Source organism: Euleptes europaea, chromosome 1 (genome assembly GCF_029931775.1).
Source record: "Euleptes europaea isolate rEulEur1 chromosome 1, rEulEur1.hap1, whole genome shotgun sequence".
NCBI lineage: Eukaryota > Metazoa > Chordata > Lepidosauria > Squamata > Sphaerodactylidae > Euleptes > Euleptes europaea.
In genome coordinates this window covers 182,256,426-182,266,500 of record NC_079312.1, presented here as the reverse complement: position 1 = coordinate 182,266,500, position 10,075 = coordinate 182,256,426, and the positions used below count along the sequence as shown (strand labels likewise).

Genomic DNA, 10,075 nt, shown 5'->3' with positions numbered 1-10,075 from the left:
GATGCCCCAATAAATGTGCTTGTCTTTAAAGTACCATAAAACTCTGGATTTGCCACTTCAGATTCCATGATAATAGAACAACCTCCCCAGGGAGACTGGCTTGGGCCCCCTCACTTTCCATCTTTAGGAGGCAGTTGAAGACAATTTTATTTAGGCCTGCATTTGACTAATTTAAATTTATTGGCAGTCCTAATTAAATGGTAGTCTTTTAAGTGTTTATATAATTCTGCGGACCTCCCCAAAGGCAATTCACTGGGTTCTAGATCAAGCCTAAACTCTCCCTGGAGGCTAAAATGACTAAACTGAGGCTATCATACTTCGGTCACATTATGAGAAGACAAGAGTCACTGGAAAAGACAGTCATGCTGGGAAATGTGGAAGGCAGCAGGAAAAGAGGAAGACCCAGCATGAGATGGATTGACTCAATCAATGAAGCTACGACCCTCAGTCTGCAAGACCTGAGCAAGGCTGTTAAGGAGAGGACGTTTTGGAGGACATTGATTCATAGGGCCACCCAGAGTCGGAAGCAACTTGCCGGCACTCAACACACACATCATTGTTTTATTTCCATTGTAAGCTGCCTTCAGTTCCACAAAATAGAAAGGCAGCTAACAAATTTTTTAAATAATTTTTTTTTGTTATTTCCATACAGGGCACAAAACTCGTGCCTACTTATTTAGATTGAAAACCATGTTTATTTCTGAGTCGACACAGTTAGGACCAAGTTGTAAATGTTATCTCCTGTCCTCAGATGCTTACAAAAGCAACGGACAAGCGCTCTCCAAAACTAAGCCCCCTTCAACTCCACCTCTTCCCTGGAGAGTCGGGGCCACACCCACCTAATTGGGCAGATGGCTTCATTTAGGGCCTGGCACTCCCAACCTCCTAGGTGAGGGAGAAGGTGGTTGTTGGCAAATGCTAAACCTATTCTTTTTATTATTATTATTGGGGAGATGCTGCAGGTGAGAGGCAAGGAAGGAGGGTTGGGGTGTGTGTGTTGAGATCCAATAGAGCTTTTCCTAAGTAATTGCAGTTCAGGGTGTGTGTCAGTGGCTTTTCTCCCTGTGGGTCTCCATGGCATCGATGGGGGCTGTCTTACCTGCAGCTGGTGTGATGGGTGGATTCAGCCACTTCCAGGACCTGCAATCTGAAACCTTCCAGGTGAGGAGGGGCTATGGTGGGGGTTCTCTGGTATGTTGGGAGCAAAGCCAGCCTTTTGTAGGGTGACATTTATGAACTATGCTTGGGTGGTTTCTTGACTGCCAAGACTCCCCAGCCTTCATATGACAACCTGGGGCTGACCAGATGTTGGCTTGTTCTTGAACCACTGGAAAGAAAGTGTGTGTTTTTTCTCAAAGGCGGCGGCGGGGGGGGGGGGATCTCCGCAAGGTCAAAAAGCTTGTCTGTGGGGATATTCTAGACTAGCTTGATCCCCAAAAAAGATCAAAGAAACAATTGGGCAAAAATGCGTGGGAGGTTTTGCCTTAGATTTGCTGCTCTCGAGATACACATTTTCCCCATCTGAATTCTCAAAACTCTGCATGGGGGCTTATTTTTGCATTTTGAGAATTTGGCTGGGGAAAATGTGCATTTAGAGAGCGGCAAATCCAAGGCAAAACCTCCCATGCGCTTTTGCCCAATGTGTTCATAAAATTATATGAGTTCCCTCATAATAACAACCGTATTCTGCTTTCCCAAGGTTACCAGTGGGACTGGAAAAATATGTTCTGTCCCTTTAACGGTGGCTTTAATGATATCTATTGAGCAGCTGAAGCTTTTCATGGCGTAAAGTTAAATAAAACCACCCAACAATTGCTTGCAGATCAAATGGATATTAAAGGGACAATTAGATGGACCAGTTTAAAAGATGGCAACCCCAATAGCTAGGTGCAGTATCCCCTTCCCACTTCTGTATTGTGTTTTTGTTCCTTTGCTTAAGTGAAAGGTGTGCTTTTGATGTGCCTTGTGCATAGGCCTAGTTGCCCTATTGCACTGTTATAGGGCCAGAAAAAGACATGTCCCTTATGCGTAATTGTTTCTGTTGTGTTACTTCTGTGGAGGCACTCCCCAAAGAAAACAATCCCTGATTCAGATCTTCCCCCTCAACAATGTGTTTTAATCCCTTGAAAAAATACGTGTCTCTGGTATTTCTGGCTTGGCTGGAATGATGAGTTGTTTCCAAAGGGGTGTCAAGGATGCATTTGGAGCAGAAGGGCGGGGAGGGGGCTAAGCTGGGCCTCCCAGGCCCCAGTTTTTTCGTAGCAGGGGGGAGCAGCTCGCGGTTCTGTTCCCCCCTCCTGGCTCTTGTCACAATCTCCTACCCCAAAGTAGGGGAGGGCTGCAGCGTCTGACCCCAGAGGTTGTGTGAAGCATCCTTGGAAGATACAGCCAAGTGTAGGAACAGCTGACCCATGATGGATTTGGCCTCAGGATAGCCAACAACCAGTTGGTGGCTGGAGATGCCCTGGAGATGCCTCCTTCTCACAGTAACCTGGCATGGAGAGGGTGATGTACTATCTCCCTAAATGTTTGTTTGCAGAAGCTCATTGGGGAGTGGACATATTCATGGGGGAAAGGGGTATTCATGGCTACTAGTCAAAATGGATACTAGTAATGATGCATACCTATTCTCTCCAGGATCAGAGGAGCATGACTGTTAATCTTAGGTGCTGTGGATCACAGGCATGATGGTGGTGCTGCAGCCGTCTTGTTTGGGGGCTTCCTGGAGGCACCTGGTTGGCCCCTGTGCGAACAGACTGCTGGACTTGATGGACCTGGGTCTGTTCCAGCAGGGCCTTTCTTATGTTCTTATGAATTACAACTGATCTCCAGATTACAGAGATCCGTTTTCCTGGAGGTGATGGCTGCTTTGGAAGGTGGATTCTATGTAATCACATCCCTGTTGGGCTCCCTTCCTTTCCCCAATCCACTCTTCCCCCAAATCTCCAGGAATTTCCCAACGTGCAGTAGGCAATCCTATCTGCAGACTAGGAACATCAGTTCTCTTGGAGGAAATGGAAGCATTGGACACGGACTATAGCATTATAAGCTAGTGAGCTTCATTTAGGGTTGCCAACCTCCAGGTGGTGGCTGGAGACCTACTGCTATTACAACTGATCTCCAGAAAATGGCTGCTTTGGCAATTGGACACTACGACATTGAAGTCCCTCCCCAAACCCCACTGTCCTCAGGCTCCGCCCCAAAAACCTCCCACCGGTGGTGAAGAGGGACCTAGCAACCCTAGCTTCGTTTCCTCTCTAAACCACACCCTCCCCACGTTCCACCGATAAATCTCCATGGGTTTTCCAACCTGGAGTTGGTAACTGTACCTGAAGATCACTTGCAACTCCAGGAGATCTCCAGAGCACAGGGGTGGGTTCTCCTGGAGCAAACAGCTGCATTGGAGGGTTGGGCTCTTTGGCATCATACTTCCCAGGTTCCACCCCCAAATCTCCAGGAATTTTCCAGTACAGAGTTAGCAACCCTAGTCACCTGAGACCAGAGTCCATTGGTGACTGCTTGGCTTTCATGTCTGTCACAAGAGTGGCTTGTTCCTCGTGCAGAATAGCGGCTTGTGTGAGATCCTGATAACAGGCGCTTTATCTGACCTTCAGGACCGGCAGGGTGTTAATCTTGTCCCAGCCAGGCCCTCTCCTTCTGTGGGGCTCAATGATCCACAAACACTGGTTCCTCGCGTATGCACCTAGCGGTAACGAAACCAAAGTTGTCAGGGCCGGGGCGGGTTTGTTCATAGAATCATAGAGTTGGAAGGGACCACCAAGGTCATCTAGTCCAGTTCCCTTCACAATGCAGGAAATTCACAACTACCTCCCCTCCACACACACCCTAGTGACCCCTACTCCATGCCCAGAAGATGGCCAAGGTGCCCTCCCTCTCATGAACTGCCTAAGGTCATAGAATCAACAGAATTGCTGACAGATGGTCATCTAGCCTCTGCTTAAAAACCTCCAGGGAAGGAGAGCTTACCACCTCCGGAGGAAACCTGTTCCACTGAGGAACCGCTCGAACTGTTAGAAAGTTCTTACTAATGTCTAGACGGAAACTCTTTTGATTTAATTTCAACCCATTGGTTCTGGTCTGACCCCATCTGCTTGTGTTCTAGCGGCAGAAAAAGGAGGGTTCGGGGGAGCACCAGGCTCGAGAAGGCTGGGATGAGCCCCACCCACAGGTGAAGCAAGAGTTTGATGGAGCCTGCTGGGACCTGGACTTCCTCCTGAGAAACTTTTCCACCTGGGAGCCGGTTCCTGGTGCTTCTGGCCCGGGCCAAGAGCAACAGCCCTTGGCGTCTGCCACCCACCAGGCAGAAGCCTTTGAGGAGGCGACGAGAGAGGACCTCCTTGGAAGACAGGGGGCTCCAGGTGGCTTTGGCTCCCCAGCCTTGGACCCCAAATTCCTCTCAGCAGAGAGCGCTGTGGACGGTGTGCCCGCCCTGCCCCACTATGCCCAGGCGGCAGTGGGGCCCAGTAGAGGCCTGGGGCCTCTCTGTCACCTGCTGCAGGAGTTCCCTGCCCAGATGGTTGGCGGGGGTCTTCCTTCAGTCGTCCAGCTCCGCAGAGAGCCTAGAGCAGTCGGGTACGGGCCGCATGGCCAGCTGACCTACGAGGCCTATTTGCTGAGCAGCTGCCCTCTGGCCTGCCCTGGCCAGTCCCAGGCCTGGCCGGTCCAGCCCCACCAGGCAGATCCGGCGCTGACCACGTCACCTTTCCTCGGCCTCCCGGGGCCTCCTTTGCCTGCCGGGGAAGCAGCAGCCAAGCCGAAGAGGGGCCACAAGTCCCGGCCGCGCAAACAGCCCCCCAGCCACGTCTGCAGCCACCCCAGCTGTGGGAAGACCTACAGCAAGAGCTCCCACCTCAAGGCCCATCTCCGCACCCACACAGGTAAAGGGGGGAAGCTGCTGGCAGAGAGATGGGTCCCCCTTCCGGCTGGGGTTTATTTTCCTGGGGGTGGCTGTGCTGCGGTGAACTGGTTCTTTATGAATGTTCTCCTTATCAGCACCCCCAACCTCCAGGTACTAGCTGGAGATCTCCTGCTATTACAACTGATCTCCAGCTGATAGGGATCTGTTTCACCTGGAGAAAATGGCTGCTTTGGCAATTGGACTCTATGGCATTGAAGTCCCTCCCCTTGCCAGACCCTGCCCTCCACAGTCTCCGCCCCCAAAACCTCCTGCTGGTGGAAAAGAGGGACCTGGCAACCCTATGTGTATGTAGGATGGAAGTCCTCTTGGTGTGAGTTTCCATTTAGGGTTGCCAACCTCCAGGTAGTGCCTGGAGATCTCCTAGCATTACAACCGGTTTCTAGGTTACAGAGATCTGGTCTTTAGGTGACAGAGAACAGCTCTCCTGGGGGAAATAGCTGCTTTGGCAGGTGGAGTCTATGGCACTAGACCACACTGAGGTCCCTCCCACCCCCCAAGCTCCACTCCCGGCTCTCCAGGACTTTCCCAGCTTGGAGTTGGCAACCCTATATCTCTTGCAACTGGACGTATATCATCTGCTTTCCACCCTGACCATCCCCACCTCTAAGTGAGTGGGCCCGCATTGTGGGTAGAGTTGCCAACTTCCAGATGGTGCATGGATCATAGAGTTGGAAGGGGACCACCAGGGTCATCAGGTCCAACCTACTGCACAATGCAGCAAATTCCCAACAACCTTTTCCCCCCCACATACCCCAGTGACCCCACTCCATGCCCAGAAGATGGCCAAGGTGCCCTCCCTCTCATCATCTGCTTAAGGTCACGGAATCAGCATTGCTGACAGATGGCCACCTAGCCTCTGCTTAAAAACCTGCAGGGAAGGAGAGCCCACCACCTCCTGAGGAAGCCTGTTCCGCTGAGGAACCGCTGTTAGAAAGTTCTTCCTAACGTTTAGACCTAAACTCTTTAGATTTAATTTCAACCAGTTGGTTCTGGTCCGACCTTCTGAAGCAACAGAAAACTACTTGGCACCATCCTCTGTTTGACAGCCCTTCAAGTACTTGAAGATGGTTATCATGTCCCCTCTCAGTCTTCTCTTCTTCGGGCTAAACATACCCAGCTCCTTTAGCCTTTCCTCATAGGACTTGGTCTCCAGACCCCTCAACCATCTTTGTTGCCCTCCTCTGGACACGTCCCAGCTTGTCTACATCCTTCTTAAATTGTGGTGCCCCAAACTAAACACAATGCTCCCCACCCTCCCCAAGTCCCACCCCCAAATCTCCAGTACTTCCCCAACCTGGAGCTGGCAACCTTTATGGGGTGACACCATCCATGCCTAAAGGTGGGCTGGGAGAATCCTATGTTGTCCCGTAGTTGTGCACCCTTCCCACACTTCATTCTAATGTAGGACTCTAGGCCAGGATGCACTAATGGAAATTCCTGTTTCTATTGCAGGTGAGAAGCCGTACCACTGCACCTGGGAAGGGTGCGGCTGGAAATTCTCCCGCTCGGATGAGCTGACTCGCCACTACCGCAAGCATACAGGACAGCGGCCTTTCAAGTGCCTCCTCTGCCAGAGGGCTTTCTCCCGCTCGGACCACCTCTCCCTGCACTTGAAGAGACACGTGTAGCTGAGGCTGGAATCGTGGCCCCGCAGGGGGACGGGGGTCGGGCAGGGGGTAGGAGGGGTTCCCCTCTGGGAAGCAGACCTCCGTGCAGGGAAGTTCTACATGCACTCCTCTCCCAGAAAGGGGACCTGCCAATCTTGTCCCAAGGAAGGCCCAGACGTTGAGGGGAAGCAGGAAGCCGTGTCTCCTCCTTGCCTGCTCTGGCGAAGGCTATTCAGGTGGAAAACCTCGCTGTGTTTTCTTTCTTCCTCTTGTCCCACGTCTTCACAAAGCTCCTGCCTGTAGAACAAAAGCTTCTCTTCTGCCCAAGCAGCATCAAAGTCTTTGTCTCTTGTGAAAACTGCACAGGAGCTTCTGCAAGGTTCCCATTGTCTGTTCTTTGGATCCCACTCTCAGCCAAGTGGAAAACTTTCCAAGATGTGTGGCCTGCAGAGGGCTTAATGCCCCAGGGATTGGGGATGGGGGGAAAGTAGAGGGAGAGAGGGACGGTACTCAAGGCAGCTGTTTTATTTGCCCTCTGGCTGCATAAAAAGTAGAGCAAACTATTCCCTTTAAAGCAAGAGGCTGGTCCTTCCTGTATTAAAACGAATTTACCAAAATGGCTGTCATCTTTTGTGTTTCCTGGGTGGTAAAACTGGAAGAGTTTATGCTATAGTTTAGTAGCCTGGATATTGCTGGGGGGAAGAGACTTTTCCTTCTCCAGCAGGCAGAAGAGTTGCAGGAGATGAAGGTTGGCTTGATCTCCTTTGGGGTGCTGGCGGAGATACACTAAGGAGTTCTTCCCAGGAAGAGGAGCCCCAAAGGTCATGTGCTCTGCCTACAACTACTGTCACAGGTGAAAAAGTTGATGGGGGAGGCACTCAAAACTATCATTTGTTTAGTTCATTTATATCCCCCCTTTCTCCTTAGTGTAGACCCAAAGGGGCTTACATAATACCCCTCTCCTCCATTTTATGCAAAATATAATCCACTTGATTAGAACAGGGGAGAAACGCTTAAGGGTAGGAAATACAGCAAATTAGCATCAGTCCTGAGATAAGAATCCAGTGTCCCTATTCAGCCCTGGGGTGGGGTGGGGGGTGTCTATTCTTCTGAATTTATCGATGAACTCAAGTTCAGCAGTCTCACGTTGTAATCTCCCCTTGAAGCTTCTCTGTTTGAGGGCTGCCACTCTTGGGTCAGCGATGGAATGTCCTGGAAGATTAAAATATTCTCCCACTGGTTACTGAATGTTGTGATTTCTGATGTCAGATTTATTGTCCATTTATTCTTTTACGTAGGGACTGACCTGTTTGTCTCACGTAGAGGGTGGAAGGGCATTGCTGCCCCTTCGTGGCATATATAACACCGCAAGATGAACAAGTGATTGAACCTGAGATGGTACTGCTGGTGCTGTGAGTGTTGCAGAGTGAATGTAGGGACAGAGTTGGCATCTGGTGTTTTTTTTTTGCAGTCCCTGGTCCCAGAATCCACGCCCAGGTTAGGGAGTGCATTATTTTTAGGGTTTCTAAGTCCCTCTTCGCCTGCAATGTGAGGTTTTTGGGGTGGAGCCTGAGAAGGGTGGGATTTGGGGAGGGGTGGGACTAGGGTTGCCAGCTCCGGGTTAGGAAATACCTGGAGATTTTGGGGGCAGAGCCTGAGAAGGGCGGGGTTTGGGGAGGAGAGGAACTTCAATGCCATAGAGTCCACTTGCCAAAGCGGCCACTTTCTCCAGGTGAACTGATCTCTGTTGGCTGGAGATCAGTTCTCCAGCTAGTACCTGGACATTGTGTTTTTCTTACTGTCAAATGTATTGAAAATAGACCACCAAAACAAATGAAAAGTGTGTCAAAAACACACACACACAATAGCCTCGCAGGGCTTATAAGGCAGTGCCAATAGGCTGAAAATATAGGAAAGCCGAACAGCTAAACAAAAATAAAGCCTCCCAGGCTGAATATAAACCAAAAAAGATATGGTTATAAGCAATACACAACAATAGTGGTGGTTGTAAGCAATACACAACAATGGTGGTATTACAATCACAATAGTAACAAAACCACAATGCGGTCCAAGGTGGGTCCGTCGCAAAGACGCGTTTCGAATCTTCTTCAGTTTGCCGACCCTGAGGATTTAAAGGGACCATACTTTTCTTAGGAAACAGACATTTCATGCAATGTTATGAAACAACACTATTAACAACAGTGTTTATCTAAGCAATTTTAAGAAATTAGAGGCTTTAAAGGCTTACCTTTAGAGAAGGAATTAGAACTTAGTAGAATAGTTCATCACATGTATAACCTGCAATACAATAATGCCATTTAAGAATGAAAAATAAATGGGAAAAAGCTGTCTTAAAAATGTATAAGAATGGTGGATGTTAAAGAGGGAAGAAAGGTAATACATCTTACCCCATCTGATACTACAAGATGTTGAGGTTTTTCCATGAAAATTTTCAGTCCAACCTCGGCCTTTGCTACTTGTGGAGTGATAAAGAACAATTCCTAAAATATCCACAGCTGAGGCTTGAGATAAGGATGTTAAAACCTAGTTAAAGGGACAGCTGCTTACAAGAAGCAGGATAAGTCAAACTCTGTGTTCAAACCACTAGGTGTAATTGTTTTGAAAAGAAAGATGAAGCGTCTTTCTTGACAGTTAAGCATCTTCCCAATATCCTGGGTGTGTGGTCGGGTGGTTGCTAAGCAGCCTGTGGCTATGTGGTGGCAACCAGGCCTGGGTGACCATTCTCTTAGCGCAAGAGAACTCCATTGGGTTGGGCCAGTGGGTTGGGGATCCGTGTGTCAAACTGACCCCCAGCTGGCAAAACTCTGGTAGGTGCTTCGTAATTCCTCCTTCGGCCCGAACTCCTAGTGGCCGGCACGGTGGGCTATCTGTCCCCTGGACCATATGGCTATTGCAGGGTACATCCCTTCTGGTGAGCCACACGTGAAGCTGCCTTGTACTGAATCAGACCGTCAGTCCATCACGGTCAGCATTGTCTACTCGGACTGGCAGTGGCTCTCCAGGATTTCAGGCGAAGGTTTTTCAGGTCATCGCCTGCCTGGTCCTTTTAACTGGAGATGCTGGGGTTTGAACCTGGGACTTCCTGCTTGCCAAGCAGAGGCTCTGCCACTGAGCCATGCCCCTCCCCAGATACCCATGAAGCTGCCTTATACCGAATCAAACCCTCAGTCCATCAAGGTCAGTATTGTCTGCTCATATTGGCAGCTGTTCTCCAGGGTCTCAGGCTGAGGTCTTTCACATCACTTACTGCCTGGTCTTTTTTAACTGGAGATGCCACTGGGGATTGAACCTGGGACCTTTTGCACGTTCAGCAGATTCCCTGGTACTAAGCCACTGCCCTTCCCCAGTGTTTACACATGAAGCTGGCTTCTACTGAATCAGACTGTCAGTCCATCACGGTCAGTATTGTCTACACGGACTGGCAGCGGCTCTCCAGGATCTCAGGCAGAGAAAGGTCTTTCGCATCATCTCCTGCCTGGTCCTTTTAACCGGAGATGCCGGGGATTGA

General features: G+C 49.8%; 1 protein-coding gene across 1 annotated transcript; it reads left to right on the top strand.

The window, feature by feature from the left end:
• The first annotated feature begins 1,083 nt into the window (after window positions 1-1,083).
• Window positions 1,084-6,567, top strand: KLF1 (KLF transcription factor 1). Its single transcript, XM_056850645.1, has 3 exons — window positions 1,084-1,161; window positions 4,124-4,898; window positions 6,392-6,567. The coding sequence occupies exons 1-3, from the start codon at window positions 1,084-1,086 to the stop codon at window positions 6,565-6,567; spliced, it is 1,029 nt and encodes a 342-aa protein (XP_056706623.1).
• The last annotated feature ends 3,508 nt before the right edge of the window (window positions 6,568-10,075 follow it).